This window comes from Pseudorasbora parva, chromosome 12, assembly GCF_024679245.1.
Source record: "Pseudorasbora parva isolate DD20220531a chromosome 12, ASM2467924v1, whole genome shotgun sequence".
Lineage (NCBI taxonomy): Eukaryota > Metazoa > Chordata > Actinopteri > Cypriniformes > Gobionidae > Pseudorasbora > Pseudorasbora parva.
This window is the reverse complement of record NC_090183.1, coordinates 16,154,807-16,174,094: the sequence shown is the minus strand read 5'-3', so window position 1 is coordinate 16,174,094 and position 19,288 is coordinate 16,154,807. Positions and strand designations below refer to the sequence as shown.

The following is a 19,288-nucleotide window of genomic DNA, read 5'->3' as shown; positions in this document are numbered from 1 at the left end:
ATAACATTTTCAATTTGTAAATGAAAAATATGTACATATATAAAATAATTAGCTTAAGCAGCATACTAATGCATATCTGTATGATACATATTCCACCTCCTGTTATTCAAATTCATTTAAGACATAATGGACTGTGTCTGAGATTAATACCTCATCCAGATTAGCATTCTTAGGGAACTTTGAGTTTTAAAATGGGATTGAGCACTTTTCACAAAACAAAACACAAAACTGTTAGTGTCAGGTTGGTGTTTGTGTCCACCATAGACTGTAAACAATATGAACACGTCGTCTTCAGTGCCTTCCATTGACGAAAAGTTAAGTGTTATTTACTTATAGAAGAAAAAGATTAATTCCCACAAAGCTGCAATGCCTTTTGATTATTTGATCAAAACTTCTCTCATGGTACACTTACACACCCACACATACGAGAGAAGTGCCAATCATATGCATATTCCACATTTTATCATAAGTGTGGGGACATGCATTGGTCTCGGTCTTGACTCGGTCTCGGCCTGTCTTGGTCTTGGTCTTGACTCGGTCTCGGCCCTTCAAAGTCTTGGTCTTGTCTTGGTCTCGGTTTAGGTGGTCTTGACTACAACACTACTATTTAGTGTCCATTTCATTCATTTAACATTTAATATTGGGGGCATCCAAGTTATTTTACATATTTGAACATTAAAAAAAGTTATAAACACTTGTCTGTTCTACTAATTTCAATTGACTTGTAAAAACTGGTTAAAAAAAATCAAAATTATATGACTTATAGCTACATTTTTTTTTTTTACAGTAACACAAATAGTTACTTTCCCTGGTAACGAGTTACTTTTATTATAGAGTAATTCAGTTACCAACTCAGTTACTTTTTTGAACAAGTAGTGAGTAACTATAAATAATTACTTTTTTAAAGTAACGTTCCCAACACTGTTAGAGACCGGAACATTTGGAACTGAATATCTCTGAGCTAGAGAGTTTAAAGCAGCAGATACCTGTAGCACACCTCAACATAAACAGAATATTATCTATTGGTGTCTAATATGGCTTTATCGTTATTTCCTGTAATTTGTTGTTTTCATTTTGGTTAGTATCGTAACATAAATTAGAGCTGCGCACACACAGTCCGTGGGGATTCTGCTGATACTTTCATCTTCACACAGAAAGAGGCTATGTGACCTTTCTTTATTTGTTTTCTGGTACAAATATATGTATCCTGACTCCCAGACATTTTGTGTAAAAAGCATCATGAGTTCATGAGCATGCCATCTGAAGCTGAAATCAGTTTGTCTGCCAGGGATACCAGCCGTCCGTGAGGGATTAGGTTGTTGGATGTATTCCAGAATACAGAGTTTCCAGGTTGTTTCCTGTTCTCATTGGCCTGCAGATGCTATAGGATGCATGGGTCTTTCCACTTCATACTGCATTTTGGCCTTAGGGATGCCTTGTGTGTGTGTGTGTGTGTGTGGAGGGGTATTACTTCCCTGATTACTTCTCCATTATGTAATTGTCCCCTCTAGAGTAAATTATAAACAGAATGTGTAAAGTGTGTGATCTCTTACTGGCTCAGATCGTGTTTCAGGGGGGGATCCCTTTGATTGTGACACACCACCACATCTCATCAATGCAGGTTCTCTGTTCAAGCCATCTGCGTGCCCCTTCCATCGCTGTCCCGTCTGATCACCCAGTCAATGGCCTTTTGTTCCTAACACTTTCCAAATGTTGACCCTCGGTGCCGCAAAATAACCTCCCTCCATTTCTCTGTACTCAAACTCTTGAGATAAACTCCTGAAAATCTCTCTCTCTTTCTCACTCACTCACTCACTCGCACACACATTTTCCTAATTGTCTCGTGATTGGCCCATTAACCTAACCAGGGCCCTGGATAGCAGATCCATATGTCACTTTGCCTAGGGAGTGTTGTGGACAGGGCCAGCAGCACGGTTGGAAAGATCGGGATGCTGTTCTGGTCTGGTCTGTAATTAGTGGCATATCCTGACCAGGGTCGTGGGGCAAACCCTACAGGTCAAGGGTTGTAGAGCGTGTCCCGCAGCTAACAGGTGCTCCACATGGAATAGAATCCTTCCTGGTGACATTTATCCCAGAACAGTACAACCAAAGTGTTAATCATTCATATAATATTATTATTTATGAATATTATTATTTATTATAATTTTAATAAGAAGCACTCAGAAAACATCACATTTATAAATAGTTAACGAGTTGCTTTAAAGCAAACAAAAAATTACAAAATAAATAAAAAATGACAAACATACTGTTTCTCTGATTATTAATCATCCTGATTGTTTTCTCCCATCTGGTCTAGAACAAGAGGACAACTTTGAGTTCATCATCGTTTCTCTGACGGGACAGACTTGGAATTTTGAGGCAACGTCCTATGAGGAGCGGGACGCATGGGTTCAGGCCATTGAGAGCCAGATCCTGGCAAGCTTGCAGTCCTGCGAAAGCAGCAAACAGAAGGTAGATAAACAGATTCAAAGCACAAACAATGTGTATCACATATTATGTTATGTAATGCTATGATTTAGACCAGGGTTTTCAAGATTTCCATGCCAAGGACTCGCAATGGTCAGTTACTTGACTTTCATATAATAATTTATTCAAAAATACATAAACAATGCAAATTACGCATACAGTAACTTGAATATACCTCTTTTATGAGGGGAGTGTTTTCAATTTCTGAATAAAAATAAATGTTGTATTCATTTTTGTGTGCGCGCGTGTGTGTCTGTGTGTTTGTGTTTGTGACATATCAGGACACAAATTTGTATAATTTGACACGGGTATGACAGGTATTACAGAAGAGGGTGACTTATGAGGACATTTCCCCATGCAGAATGTTTCCTGTGATGGGTAGGTTTAGGGACAGTGGCAGTGTAGGGGGATAGAAAATGTCATTTGTACAGTATAAAAACCCTTACGCCTATGGAATGTCCCCACATTTCACAAAAACAAATGTGTGTGTGTGTGTGTGTGTGTGTGTGTGTGTGTGTGTGTGTGTGTGTGTGTGTGTGTGTGTGTGTGAGCCTGTTTATGTGGTTTATGAGGACACAAATTTGTATAACTACATGGGTATTACACTGGTATTACTCTATAAATGTGGTTTATGAGGACATATCAAATGTCCTCATAATTCAAATGGCCTTAAAAACATACTAAATGATGTTTTTTTGAGAAAGTAAAAATGCAGAATGTTTCCTGTGATGGGTAGGTTTAGGGGCAGGGGCAGTGTAAGGGGATAGAAAATACGGTTTGTACAGTATAAAAACCATTACGCCTATGGAGAGTCCCTATAAACCACATAGACCAACGTGTGTGTGTGTGTGTGTGTGTGTGTGTGTGTGTGTGTGGGTGGGTGTTTCCCCTTGAAAATGTTCCATAGATCCCCTAGAACCATCTTGAACCCCAGTTTGAAAACCCCTGATTTAATGGTTGTAGTCAGTTATTGGCTGAAGTCCTTTCTTATCAAAGAACTGGTGTTTTATCAAGTGCATAAGATAATTCAAATATCCCACCTTGTTACATGGCTGAATATATACATATGGCTATGTATTCCATGCATAACATCATGCACAGGTTTAGAAATTGTAATTACTTTCCTTGTAATTTTACCCTCCTGCAGTATTACATGCCAGTTGTATAGCTACAATTTTAACTCTCAACCCACTGTGTGTTTATGCCTCAGGCCAGGGCAAATTGCATTTCCCTGGACCTTCTACAGAGCGCCTCTATTCTTTTTATTTAGCTCCCCTTGTTTCCCTGCTTTGGAATCTCATTTCAGCATGAAATGCTGGGCGTTTGTAATGTTGCTGTGTAGTCCGAATTGTCTAATGATGCTTTATAATATGTTTCATGAGAGTCATTACCTTTGAAAGAAACTTTAACTTACTTATGTGCCCGCAGTCTCGTCTGAGCAGCCAATCAGAAGCCATCGCGCTGCAGTCTGTCAGAAACATGAGAGGAAACACGCGCTGTGTGGATTGTGAAGCTCAGAGTGAGTTTTGACCTGCATAAATTTGTTATAATCTGAGATCTGTGTTTACATTTCTTTTATGTACTGATCAGTATATATTGGTTTGACTAAATGATATATTGGCAACACACAAAATGACCCTTCTATATGGACAAAATAGGGTTGTATATGCCTTATATACATGGTTATGCCATATTATATAAACTTATGGACTGTTTCATTTTTTCTGTCTCTCTTTATTTGGCTTTTTCAGACCCTGATTGGGCCAGTCTGAACCTGGGGGCTTTAATCTGTATCGAATGTTCAGGCATTCATCGGAACCTGGGTACTCACCTATCCCGTGTTCGCTCTTTGGACCTGGACGAGTGGCCTCTAGAGCTCATCAAGGTCATGTCTGCCATCGGCAATGAGCTGGCTAATAGTGTGTGGGAGGCCAATGCTCAAGGACGCCTGAAACCTGCTCCTGATGCCAGCAGGTACACATTTACATTATTTCCGCTTTCAAACAAATATCTGTTTGAACCAGTCAACTCACTTAATGTAAACAAGGAGCTGATTTTTGTATTTTCCTACGTTATATTTCTCAATTATAAAGTATGCAAAAACATGTACGGCAACAGAGTGGTATGTACAAATACATGTTATTAATAAAAAAGTACATGGATAACCTACTACTGCCGAGATTCTGCAGTGCGATGGACACTTTAATTTCCCATGAAGCCATGGGAGTGGAGTTGTGACTAATGGTCAAGTAACGCCCATCAAGTAATGCTCTAAAAACTGAATTTCATTCATACTCCACACATTCATACAATGTAGAACATTGGTTTCCAACACGTCGCTCGCGAGCTACCAGTAGCTCGTGGCCTGATTGGAGGTAGCTCGCCAAGATGTACTTTTCATCAATTAGAGTGAGCTAATATAGACAGGTGTCCCACTCCCTCCAACGCAAATCATGGCTGTGAGGTTATTATTTTTTATTTATGAACAAATTTAAATGTAAACATGCAAATGTATATTACTCCTGCATGTTCTGCGTCTCTGTAAATGACAGGCGCAGATACGCGTCACACACAGACACAAGCATACGCATGACACTCACTGTCATTGTAGTCTCTGCCGTGTGTCACTATATGAGGACACGGACGCATAAACGGTCACTTCATGAGAATTTACTGTTTTCTGTAATTTTTCCACTTCATCTTTTATTTATAAATAATGTTTATTTTTAAACAACATGCAGCGTTTAAATGTTTATGTATTATTTCCTTATAATGATTATCATCATAAATAATAAACTTTTTTAAATTAATTTAAAAAACAAATTAAATAATTAAATAAAATAAAATAAAAATTATTTATAATAAATAAAATATATGAATTGGATAGTTGTTGATATGAGAGTCATGAAGCATTATTTAAGAGTTTTAACTGTTGTATGACATGAGTAGCTCTCTGCAGCTTTCATTTTTTAATAGTAGCTCTCAAATGAAAAAAGGTTGGAGTACCCTAATGTATTTTTTTTTTCAGTCGCAAAGTAACTGGAGTAACCAAACTTAGTATTTACTAGACAGTATTCAAATTCGGACGCAGTGTATATCTTGTCCATAACATTCGCATCATTTTCTTAGCAGTCCGGCTGCTGTTTGTCATCCATCACAGTCTGCCTTATAGCATATGTGTGAAGTTCTGTAAAAAAACCTGAAATCTGATTTTTCCTTTTCCTTGCTCTTCCATCTTTAGCAGCGTAATTATCGGCAGAGAGGCTTAAGTCCCACCAGCCATCATAACAAATTAGTGCTGACTGCTGGCCGCCAAAATATCGACTTCCCATTCCACGCCGGCCTCATTAGTCACCTGAAGCACCTTTTAATTACTCCCCTCCTCTCTGAAAATCTTTCAATATGGATCCGCCATTTTCTGCCGTCCGTTGTCGATGTGCTAATGCGATTATAGTTCCTCATGTAGCTGTTTATTTATGTATGTTGAAGGCATGTGGCCCCCTGAGTGGGAAAAGGAGATTACAGAGAGGGTCAATATTATCTCAATTAACCTCAGTCACTGGACACAGTCATCTCTCTGCTCACCCTCAATACTCCTGCTGAAATAGACGGAGTGTAATTCAGTGCGATTCCCTCATGTTTTTGACTGGACCTGGCTTTTACTTAGTGGCATTGATAGTTGATGTGTAATAGATTTGTAGGCTAAGCAGACAAGATGCATATGAAGTAAAAACATGCATTTTATTGTACATTAAGAATATATATATATATATATATATATATATATATATATATATATATATATATATATATATATATATATATATCTTTAAAATCAGCATATTATAATAATTTCTGAAGGTTCATGTGACAAAAGCCTGGAGTAATGGCTGCTGAAAACTATAAATTTAAATTTGACATGTATTAAAATACAAAACTTAACTTCTTATATTAAAAAGTATTATTATTATATTATGAAAAGTAATATTATTATTAGTTATATTATTTTAATTTAATTTCGTTTTCATTGTTATTCTTTATTTTTATTTATATTCTTTATATTTGTATTATATAATATAATATTTTTTTGAATTTAGAATTGTATTTCTATCAGGATCTTACAAACTTCCTGCAGCTCACTCGTGAAATTCTAGGCGTTCATGAAGCCTGGTTGGGAAACTCAAATAAGGACATAAAATCCCCATAAATACATTTTAATTTGCTGAGAATCATGTAGAATTCCACTCACAATTTAAAGACTACTTAGCCACCACATGAATGTGTGTGCATGTGATTTTGTCCGTGCTCTGTTGCGTGTAATTTGCTGCCTTCCCATCCTTCACTGGTCGTTTGAATTGATTTAGCTTGTAACCATCAAAATGACTTCAATCTGATTGGATAAAGCAAATCTGACTATAGTGAGTGTGTCAAATCTGAAAACAAAATATAATCGAATGTATACTCTCTTTACTTCATGGAAAATACAGTTTTGTTGACATGATTTGCATTTGTCGGTGTGAAGTTCATGGTCTTCCTGATTAGCATGTCTCAGTCTTGAGACTGTGTGTGAAGCGCTGTCTTGTCGCTAAATGCTGATATTCAGCAAGCTTGTGTCCTGGTGAACAGCTCAGGCATTGGTGTGTGCGCTCTGCATCCAGGATTGGTGGCTGATAAATGAAAACCCTCCCTCGTGGTCTCTCAAGTGAGTAATAGAGCTCGAAATTTCATTTTGCAAGCGACTGATTTAATGATCCAAAGGGTAATTAATGGGCTGATTATCTTAATGTTAAATATGGCCAGCAGCAATTAGACTGACCTCCCGCCTGTCAAGGTCTGGGCTACTCTCGTCTTTCAATTAGGGGCCTGTTTGGGGGGTGTGAGTTGGAGGTTAGGGGGAAGAGACGCGTTGTCTTCCACACCTCTTTCTCCACATGGATCATTCCTCGTTCTGCAGGCTGAAATTATGTTTCGGAGCGATCACACCCAGACCCTGGATCCAACGAGAAATAGTATGCTGTTTTCAGCCTCTCACTTTCCTTTCTTTTCTTGACCCAGCTGTCTATACAGTGTCTATGCCGTTTTGTTTAGCATTTAGCCTCAACAACCTCTGCCTTTTCTCCCAGACTTCACTATTAATTGTCTTTTAAGAAAATGTCAAGAGTTGAAGTAATAGTGCTGTATTTTAGCCGTTCTAAAACTACAGTGTGATTTGGTCACGCCCCCGTCTTTCTAAACCCTTACCCTACAAGGATACTGTTGTATTTTAAGCACTGTTTAACCACAGTGGCTGTCTTGAGGAAATCAGGTAAATAATAAATGGCAAAGCAACTTCCATTAGACCACTTTGGATAGATTGATCCTAATGCATAAAACTGTTTGTAGCATTTACAGTTGATTTTACTTTCTAGTCTTTAAGTTTTAATGCATTTACACAAAACGGTGTAGAATATTGTCCACTTATCGGTTATTGGATTTAGAGTAAAAAAATTAAATCTAATAAAATCCTTTTGATCCCACTTTATAGTTGGTGTCTTTAACTATGAACTAACATTTAAATGAATAATTTGATACAATGCACTTATTGTGTACATACATGTTTTTACATTGTACTTATATTTTAAAAATGACCTGCATGTAATAAAAGCTTATATTAATTATTAAATAAAAATTGATTTCTGTAATTGCATCTATAATTACACTGTTGTCCCTTCCGTTGCACCTTATCCCACCCTTAAACTTACCCATGCCACTAAACTGCCCCTTACCTTACCTGTATCCACCTCAATAGGAGCAAAAGTGTTTTACAAAACAGGAAAAACACTAAGTACATTTTAATAAGTACAAGTTATAGACGCATAATATAAAGTGTGACCATGCTTTTTTGCAGTTTATTGATCCTTGGGGTGTTTTATTTCAGGACACCTGTATCAGGGATATCTGGCAGTTAAAGGAACACTTCACCGTTTTTTAGAAATAGGGCTTATTCAACTTCGTCCCTACATTTAGATATGTGGGCAAATGCATTTTTGTCACAGTGCATTCATTGTTTTAGTTTGGCAGGGTCGGCGCTAGCTAAGCTTAGCATAATGAATGGAATCCTATGTTGCCAGCTAGCATGTCCCGAGTAAAAGTGATCCAAAAAAACAACAACACCTAATTACTTCTTGTGGCCTGCATATTCACAACGAGTACAAATAGCGATGCAGATTAAGACTAGGCGATTTCCTAGGCAGATATTGATTTGCCACTATATTATGGGGAAATATAGAAATAAATAAAATTGGCATAAACATTGAAGATTGTTCTGCTACTTCCTTTGGTCAAACTGCGTGTAACCTTCTCTCTAGTAGTTATATTAAAACTCCTGAGTCAAAAGAGCTAGGCTAAATTGCTGAGAGAAATATAGATAACTTATCCCTTATTCATTTCATTTCACAGGTAACAATAACATGTTTTTTTATTTTAGTTTCAGTTGTTCACGCTTCACAGGTTGAATTTAACCCGAGGTTATACAAGAGGAGGCTAACTTTATTTGAACCGTAGTCTACATGCAGGTTCTCAGCATCTATCTTACAACCGAATAAAAACAAACAATAACATAAAGAAGAGTAATAAAAGACAACTTACATGTGCACTTTGTTCTGCCTGTGCTTTGAAAATGGATGGGACGGCCGTATCTTTCAGACGTAGTACCGTCTTTCTTGGCCCATATTGCATTTTTTCAGCGTAGTCCTCCGGTGCAACATACTCTTTGCAAACATGATACTGTTCAACGCTCCGGAGGCATTGAAGTACAGATATCCAGAGCAGCTAGCTATTTTTTCCTAAGTTCCACATTCGATGGAATTCTATGAAACATTACATTAGTGTATGTCCGTTGCTTGTTCTCATAACCTTTTTCTATGCAGGCAATTAATCAATAAATAAATAGCTTTTTCAGAACTAGACTTATCAATAATTATTGTGTCATTAAAAACTGTTCTGTTTGCTTTGAAGCAAAGAGAAAGTTTCTTTCTGTTGCCTCATTGGCTGTGTGGCCGTTATGTATGATAGAGCCCGAGAGAACCTCTAAATAAACCCATTAACCTTTTACTGCCTGGGATAAATTCACACCTTCACTGCCTTTAAAACTCTATGAGGTCGCTCAAAGACACCGCTATGGGCTTATTTTTGGGACTGATTGACCACACACACACACACTCAAACATTCGCGTACACACTCTCATAGGCGATAGGTTTTGGCATGAGTGCTCTTTGGTGGCAGCTAGGCCATGTTGCAGTCTCATTTTTTTAATTGGTGTGGTGCTGCCATGGACACCAGAGCCCCCTCTCCCCTGCCTCACACACTAGGTGCCGGTCTGTATTAGTGGCCCAGGCAGGGTAGGAGTGACAGCTCTGCTAATTGCGCCTCGTGGTGACTTATTGGGAGGGTGGCGCTCGCTGGCATCTCACACTGCCAACCCTCAGCAACACTCTAACTTTTCGCAGCCTGTCACCAAGCATGAATATCTTTAAGTGTGAAATACATGCATTGTGTGCGTTTCACACATCCCTTTGTTCAAACCCCATGTTATCTGCGTGTAAACACTGGCAGAAAACACAATATCAGATTTTCATGCAAAACGATCGTGGAATCCTACAGTGATAACATTTTTTGTAAGCCACGAAGATTATTTTAGCATTTCCGCTTCCATCGTCCTGAAGTCACTGGGTTTTTTAATGGGTTTTTGGTTAATGCTTGAAGGTATTTCCCCCCCAAGATATATATTTTTATATATCTTTTTCTTTTTTATTAAGACTGAAAGAGTTGTCTAAAGCTTAATGGTGGTGACATTAACCATGTGACTGTGGTGTAGTTTGTTTATACCCGACGTTTAGCTTTTTACCTCTGGTGAGTGTATTTAGGCTTTAGAATCCATGAAAGTTGTGTTTATTTGTAAAGATTATAATTAGTGAACAAAACGTGTAAGAACTTTTGTTGGTCACAGTGCTTATTTTCTGCAATAATCAAAAAGCCAATGGACATATGCTATTGTGTATTTGTTGACGGACCAGGGTGAAAAAGATGAAGTCCAACACCAGGATAAATGAACTTTAACAACACAATACCTTAATGTAACTCAGCTAAGGTTAAGGTTAGCTACATAATGTGACCAAACTAAGACCTTAATCCTGCTTAAGGGTTAGCAAACTTGCTAACATATCAACAAACTAACTCTTCTCTGCCATGATGTAATCTGCTTGATGATGAGGTGAAGGTGGGTGTTGATTTGCAGACTGGGTTGTCTAAGACCTCATCTATTTTATGCCACCAAAAAAAATTTTTTTTGGGGTGTGAGTTGAGTTTCTTGCTTTTGTGTCGGAAATTGTGTGACAGTTTTTAGTTTTAGTGGCACACTGCAACAGCATATTATTGTTATTATTATTATTTTACATTTTATGACTTGTTAACCAATGTTAAAGTGCGATAATGTCATCTACTATGTTGACATGTCAACAAGATACAGCAGCGCTGCATTTTTTATGATGAATATCAATATTACCTTTTTTTTAATATCATGGTTATTATCAATGACTGTATGTTGTGAGACCTCTATTACACAGGAGATGTCATTGTAAAAAGTACTACTTTGTGTTCTATGTGAGTGTGGTCTAGAGGGGTCTTACTTCAATCAGACAGCTGAGATATTGAGCCCCACAAACCGCCTGACTTCCGTAGCCACATGCGTCATCATGAGCAATGTCTGGCCTATAATAATTCAGCAGTAAGTGGCTAAAAAAGAGCCTCTTTATGGCCAGATATCGGTCTCTGAAAGGGCAGCGCTAACAGATTTCAAATTAGACCCGGCTCTTAATCTGGGCTGGGGTGCAGGTGTGCGTCCCCAAAGCTGAGCTCAGATTGGGCCCTGGGGACGGATGAGGGGGGTGATTTGGGGAGACCTGCTGGGCTTCATTCTTCCTCCATTCCAGACGTAGACGGAGAGCGACGTACTATTAATGTCCCATGAGTTACTCGCATAATGTTACCCGTTGAACTTTCTCTTTGTGGAAGAGGAAAGAAGAAGAATCACATTTTAAATTTCAGCATGTGCCATGCACCTTCTTTCTGTCATGTACGTATCCTTATCGTTTTCCTGTCAGTGCTGTCAGGCAGTCAAGGAGGTCCATTTCTTCAGCATTAACTAGCTGATCCTGCATTGGTCAGCCTCTGACCTCTTCCCAGTGTGAAGACTGGTGATATGAGCAAGCTCATGGCCTGCATGTTAAACAGCTCTTGTGTCGCTGTCTTTCTCCTCTCGTTTTCTCTTTCACTGACACAAAGCGATGCGCAAATGTTTAAAATAATTGGCTGCCCCGTTCTAATTCATCTGTAAAAGGACTTCTTGATTAGATTAGTCTAATAGACTTTCTTTTTTTACATGACTGCCTACCATTGCCCATAATCATGTCCCAACTAGGTTAACAAGCCTTCCAATTTACTATTGACATTAAACTGGCTGACAAGAGCCAATCAGAGCACGGCGTATTATGAGGAGAGCTGATAATATGAAGCAAGAGGGCATTTAATGCCTGAATCATCACATTGTCCACTTTTTTTGTCCAATTTAATACAGAATAAATAATATGTATGTATTTGTGTGGGTCTTTTTCTCTATCTTTCTCTCGCTCTCTGAGTGACTTTTCTTTTGGAGTACTCATGGGTATTTTATTTATTCAGGGAAGTAAAAACTCTGTTTAAATGTCATGTTTCATTATTTCTTGTTTAAATACCTGTTTTTGTTAACTGTTAATGTGACATCCCGACAAGAAGGCTTTTCAAAGCCATTGTTCTTGTGCAGGTTCAAATGTGGGTTTGAGTCCAGCCTGCGTCACCATCTTGTTTTTGCACTTCTTCTATCATACATGGATCAGATGGGAGCATAGCGAGGGCAGATACTCAAAGATAGAGTCCTGTGCGGTTTACAGATGCTTAGCACATTTCTTTTCCGTCTCTCTCGCTCTCTTTCTCATACATACACATATACTTTTTTTTGTCTCTCTTTGCCCTTTGGCCCCCATTTGCATGCTGCCACTGAAGCGTTCTGATCCAGTTAATGGAACATCATATGAGTGTGGCCCATTGCCTCCAGTGGGACTGATTTGAGTGTGACGCAGGCCAGAGCTCAGTCAGAATCAGAATCGCTAAGTGCCCGTAATATTAAAAGAAGCGCTGAGCTTAATTATCTGTGTCTATCCAAGGGCAGCTAACGACTAGGCTAGAGAGGATAATTGATTTCAGGCCCTTGTTTTTTCCTTGTTAGAAAAGGGGGTGGGGGGCAGGAACTGAGCGGCTCTTGGAGTAAAATTGTCCCTTTGTGGCCTTATTCTGCCTTATTATTATTATTATTATTTTATTTTTTTTATTTTTTTTTTTTTTTTTTGGGGGGGGGGGGTACCTTGTATTTCTTGAGGGGGGATAACCTTGTTTGTACCTTGTATTTCTTGTTAAAACAAGAAAATTGCAGCATTGTCTTTGGGTAGAAAGACATAAAGAAACAATATTCCATGTGTAAAGCCCAAATGTAATCTGGCTATCTGCATTCTGCAATGGTCCGCACACTTGTCAGTGGGCTTTAATCCAGTGAAATAACGTAATCAGATATTGTTGATTAAAACCCTGTGATGAAATCACAAGAGTGCAGACTCTATTCTGTTTTTCACATTTGAGAGCATGATAAAAGAAATAAAAGACATTCTGCAACATGTGACTTTAACAACTCAGTCCATCCAAGTGGCATACACCCTTAAAAATAAAGGTACCAGGAAGAACCAAAAATGCGTTTTCACAGTGATGCCATAGAAGAACCATGTTTGGTTCCACAAAGAACCATTTTGTGAAAGGTTCTTTGAAGAACCATTTTTTCTAACCATTTTATAGTCCAAAGAAACTTTTTGCACTACAAAGAACCTTTTGTGCAATGGAAAGGTTCTTTAAATATTAAAGGTTTTTCATGGAGCCATATACCCTGCCAAAGAGCCATTTAAGAACCTTTATTTTTAGAGTGTGCATGACATATTTGTGAACCAAAGCAAGGGTTTAAACTTCCATCTGTATTGAGAAACTATCAGAGCAACTAACAATTTGGAAACTTTGGATCAACATTTACACATAGACTTTTAGATAAAATTTATAACATTTTCCTCATGTCTGGCATCACAATGCAGTAACACAATGACATGCATAAGTGGGTCGTTGACAAATATAGCTTTCAAAACTAATGTAATGCATCTTTTGGAGTCATGAACAATGTGTTTAAACACAGTCAGTTGTTAAAAAACATTTCAAATTGTTTAATTTTTATGTCAGGCGGTACAACTAAATATAGTTAAATGTATATAGATAAATGGTAAATGGACTGCATTTATATAGCGCTTTACATTTTTGCCTCACATTCACCCATTCATACACCGACGGCGATGTCAGCCATGTAAGGCGCCATCCAGCTCGTCGGGAGCAGCTGGGGTTAGGTGTCTTGCTCATGGACACTTCGACACTTGGTCAAGTGGAACCGGGGATTGAACCACCAACCTTCTGGTTTGTAGACAATCTACATGAACCACTGAGCCACTGCATATAGTGTAGTGGTACCACCTGACATGGAAAGTGTACCATATATGAAATTCAGTTTTTAGCAGTATTTGAGAAATATCTACAACCCTTTTTACTCTGCCACAAGGATCAGTTAGGGTCATGTGGATGATGCGTTATTATGTTTACTGTCATTACCTTCATAATAAAAGAGCCATGTTTGCAGTTATACCACCCTGACATTTGAGAATATACTAATTGCTGGACAAATGTTTTTCAACTTTCTCAAAAGCTTTAAAACGACTAATATTAATAAAATGTGTTTATATGAAAGGTTTCAAACCTAAAACAATGACATAGTATTTAGTTAAAAAAAATGCATTATCAAGACCATTTTAAATGGGTTTCTTAGTCTGGTCATTTGTTCGGACAGTTGCACCACCTGACATTTTGAAGATTTAAGAAATCAAAACTTTAAATATGTATAAACATTTAAATGTTGTAAAAATGATTTCAAACTAAATTAAACGTTATGAATTTATCAAATTATTTTAAAAGGAAATAATACACTTAAATATGTATGTCATGTCACTGATCCATGTATATATGAAAGTACTATAATGAAATTCCACCGTTTAACAAAATCTGATAACTGACTACTGATTAGACACAGGAGGCTTATTTGAGGCTTGACATTTGTGTGTGCCTCTGTAAGTAAGTGTTAAAACAGTGAGATGAATGAGCTTGTGTGTCTACCTCTGCGCATGTGCAGGTAAATGTGCACTGCTGTCTGTTTGACAGATTTAGCCTGTCAGAGTTCATTACCTGTGAGTCAGTAGGACACTAATGAGCTGAATTAGTGGTATAATTAGCCTGAAAGAAAAGAGCAGCAACGTCGATCTCTTCTCTATGAATTTCTCTCTCTCTTTTGTTTTACTCGGCCAAACCTGAAATTGGTGATCTCACTTACACAGGGTAGTTAACACCTGATATGTGGTCGCGCTGAACTTTCGCAGAAGTTCAGAGATGTGTGTTTAGGGTAGGGGATCTCTGGGGGGCTGTGGCAGCTGGAGGGCTGTTCTGTCACGGGCGGCTGCATTAGCCGACGCCTGTCAGTGTTGGGTAAACAGCCGCTGGCTTTGAGCTGGACAGGAAGTGCTGGCAAGTGGGTAAACACAAGCCCACAAAGTGATCGTCCAGGGAGAACACAAAGTGCGTTCACACTCACAAACAGGAAACCATCCTGACAAGGGATTGATGTAGACTCCGGATAATTCCCCCGTGACCCTGCCTGTTGCATTCCAAAAGCGATGAGGCTACTGTCTCACCCCCCACCTTCCCCAAAACACAATGCAACACATTAATAAAGCTGTCACGCAAACATATGTTTGACATGAACACAGCTTTACAAACCCAGTATCTGTAGATTTTATCAAAATAACATGCTACAGGTATCGTTACTATTATTAAACCACTTTAAAAAATATATTAAAATAACAAAGATTCTTACACAGTTTGAAGGCGATCCCATTTTAAAGGTTCACTAAAATGATTTAAAACAATAGTTTAAATTGTTCTCTGAGGGTATGTGGCTTATTAAAGGTCAAAAATTGTCCATATACGGTTTTACAGGGCCATTTATAACCCTAGAAATTGTTCCTGGGATGTAATGCTCTGTTTTTGCCTTATTTGGAAGGGTCGTGAATATTAATGCAGAGTTCGGCTCTGATTGGCTGTCAGACTCTGCTCTTCTCAATGACAGCTAATATATCTATACCTTCCATCGTGGCAATGATTTTACAATGATAGCTTGTTAACTTTGAATCACAAACTGAACTGGGTAGCGTGTAAATATGTTGTTTTTACAGTAACGTTACAGTTTGACAGTAGAGTACTGATTTAAAAGTTGATTTATCTAGCCAAACAAAGTAATGTAGAAGCCACTCAAAATAGTCAGAGTCATGTTTACTATTTAATAAATTGACTAGAAGCCTTGTCATATGACTATCGTTTCAACTTAGATGGTGGAGAATGTGACGTTAGTTACAAAAATCGAGTGAGCGTTCTGTATATGATTTGTATATGTTGATATACTGTATACATATCAACATGCGTATCTACTGTTGTATTTTATGACAACACTGGCTGGAAATAATATTAACCTTTGTCATTTGACAAACTGTTGTGTGTGCTACTTGGAGTTTCCAGTACTAGCATCTTGCGTTAGATCTAGACAACACAGGGGATATTATCGTGATGTTTTCTTACTAAGAAACTTTCAGTTTAATCAGAAATGGGTTCGACAGTCAAGAATTGGATAAAATCACTAATTAGTGTTTGCAGGATTATGTTTGGAATCGGCTCTTTTTCAGTTTTAGACGCTGAGAGAATCCTGCCTGATTTTGTCCCAGGTTAGAAAAACTGTCCATGGTGAAATGGGCCGAGCAAACAAACAACTTTGAATTAAATTGTTGCGGTATCTGATTGTAAATAAACATCAACCATGACTGTTGACATCTGTGGGAAGGCTATGAAAAGTCCTCACGTCCCCTGCACAGCCTGAAACATGACATTTGTGTCCATGATCTGCTGTTTTTGCTGTCCTTGCATGACACTTGTTTACCTGACTGAACTCCCGACCACTGCGCAGTTCCGCCTGACAATGAACATTGGCTGACATGCAAATGTTGGTGGCGTACATATTAAAGATCCCAGCGATTGCGTCACAGGTGCCGTTATGTTGAAAATAGCCTGTTTTTCTGTGGTGTTTTTCACAAACAAGATTTACATATGAAGGAGGAGGCAATGGTGTTTGAGACTCACTGTATGTGATGTCCATGTACTGAACTCTTATTTAACTATGACAAGGTTAATTCAATTTTTCGTTCTAGCGCCCCTTTAATTGATCATTTTAAGGTATCATAGTGAATGACATGATGTTCCATTTTTATGACTCTATTAATAATATTATTATTTTTTTAAAGGATCTTTATCTTTGATAAACTTATTTGTTACTGACCTAGAAACTATGGTTGTCATGGTCAGTTTTTGCACATGTTCTCAGAGGGCTTGATTGAGGGAACTGTACATTATTTTTAAGACTTGTTGACTCATTGCAGGCAGCTATTTTGGATCTAACTTGAATGGCCAGTAATTTTTAATTAAACTCCTGCTGAAACCTGCAGTCTGCTAGCAGCATTTCCTCCCCTGTAGGTCTACACACACACACACACATACACACAATGATACACGGTCATGGAACAGAATTGCTAATTAATTAAATTAGCCATCTTCCCATGAAAGGACAAATTCCCCAAGATTCAGATGAGGCAATAATTATTGTGTGTGTGTGTGTGTGTGTGTGTGTGTGTGTGTGTGTGTGTGTGTGTGTGTGTGTGTGTGTGTGTGTGTGTGTGTGTGTGTGTTGTGTGTTGTGTGTGTGTGTGTGTGTGTGTGTGTGCGCGCGCCCTGATAACCCTTTCCTGCTGACACCAGGTGGTAAACAGCTTCCCAGTCTGACCCCTGGGCATCATTTGCTCTTTTATTTTCACATTTGTATATGATTATCTTGTCATCATATGGTTGCATGACTTAAAACGGGAATTTATGACAAGCAAAGACAATGTAGTTATTTTTGTACTTACAGTTCTGGATATGTTATGTTAGTTGTGTGTTTGTGTGTGTATAAATGTGGTAGGATAGGCTTTAAGACAAGATCAGGAGGCAGTAGGTGACCTATTTCCTCTTGTGTGAGTGTGTGTCTTTTCCGAGAGGTTCAAGCGTGATGCCCATCCTCTCCCCTTACACTTGTCACAATGACTCCTGAACCCTGTTTTTGTTTTCTTTCACACCCATTTACACTTCCATTTATGGGTGTAGAAGTGTGTTTGTACATGTTTAGAGAGACCTAAAGTCAAACGATAGAAGCTATTGTTTTCCTCAAGGTTTATAGATTGAGCGGTTATTAAAATCAAAACTTACTTGTTAACCCAACACAGCTACTCATCCCACAAAAGCTTCCAGATACATTTGTTTTCATATATATTTGGCAATGTTTTTGAAAAATGTATTTGTAAAAATAACCTTTTAAGAGGTTAACTGAAAAAAGTTTAGGCTTTATTCCATTAGCCAGCCGGGCTTGGCCCTTAGCAACGCTGCTAACTGGGGAAGGCATGCGTTTCAGAGGGCAGTGAAGTGCTCCACATTTCCTCTAGACACAGAGAGGCAGAGGGGCAGTGGGGAGATCATGCCGAGCCTCTTCCTCTCTCTTTTCCCCTCCTCTATGGCTCCCAGGATGCTTTGTGTGGGGGCTGTGGTCCGTGGCCCCCGTGCCAGCCCTCTCACTCACCCTGGGCTGACCATCAGCACCCGGAACATTCCGTGCTGCTAGACCCCCCTCTTGAAACACACACAGTTAATAAAATTCTTCAACTTTCCCACAGATGCTGCGGCTTTTCTCTCCTCCTCCTGTGTCCTCTCTTCCCTCTCTCCTTCCTGCTCTTTCATCCCGCCTGTTTTTTTCTTTACATGTCCTACTGTGAATGAAATGATCAATGCTGGAAAGGACATTCTGAGTTTCTTGATACTATTTGCATCGTTTTATATATATGTGTGTGTGTGTGTGTGTGTGTGTGTGTGTGTGTGTGTGTGTGTGTGTGTGTGTGTGTGTGTGTGTGTATATGTATATACACTCACCTAAAGGATTTTTAGGAACACCTGTTCAATTTCTCATTAATACAATTATCTAATCAACCAATCACATGGCAGTTGCTTCAATACATTTAGGGCTGTGGTCCTGGTCAAGACAAACTCCTGAACTCCAAACTGAATGTCAGAATGGGAAAGAAAGGGGATTTAAGCAATTTTGAGCATGGCATGGTTGTTGGTTGCCTGACGTGGTCATGCTCAATTCTAGTCAGAATATGAGTCTGAAACTGCTCCATTGGGCTGTGATTATGAGGCGTGTTTCAACCGAACCAGGAAAGACATCAATTGGATAGACCTACAACCAATCAGAGCAACGAAGCGACGCATTGTCAAATGTCAACAGTTCAACTGCACTGTGTTGCCAAGTCTGCGTTTTTTCCGCCGGTTGTTTTTGTCTGCGGGTTGAAGCAACTATTATGTGATATATAGACCCATGAGTGTGAATTTTAGCAGCCAACCTTGCCAAAATAACACACATTTTCCCCAAACGCCTTTTTTCCCCCGGAGAACCCCCCGTGAAGCTAT

At 38.7% G+C, this 19,288-nt stretch overlaps 1 protein-coding gene across 4 annotated transcripts in view; it reads left to right on the top strand.

Moving 5' to 3' along the window:
* The window catches only part of agap1 (ArfGAP with GTPase domain, ankyrin repeat and PH domain 1), a 257,610-nt gene that overhangs the window by 228,678 nt on the left and 9,644 nt on the right, over window positions 1–19,288 (top strand). For all 4 annotated transcript variants that reach the window (XM_067459347.1, XM_067459346.1, XM_067459345.1 and 1 more), the window contains 3 exons: window positions 2,318–2,472; window positions 3,916–4,006; window positions 4,239–4,461. In XM_067459347.1, the coding sequence (XP_067315448.1) occupies window positions 2,318–2,472; window positions 3,916–4,006; window positions 4,239–4,461 (469 nt within the window). The remainder of the gene's footprint in view (window positions 1–2,317; window positions 2,473–3,915; window positions 4,007–4,238; window positions 4,462–19,288) is intronic.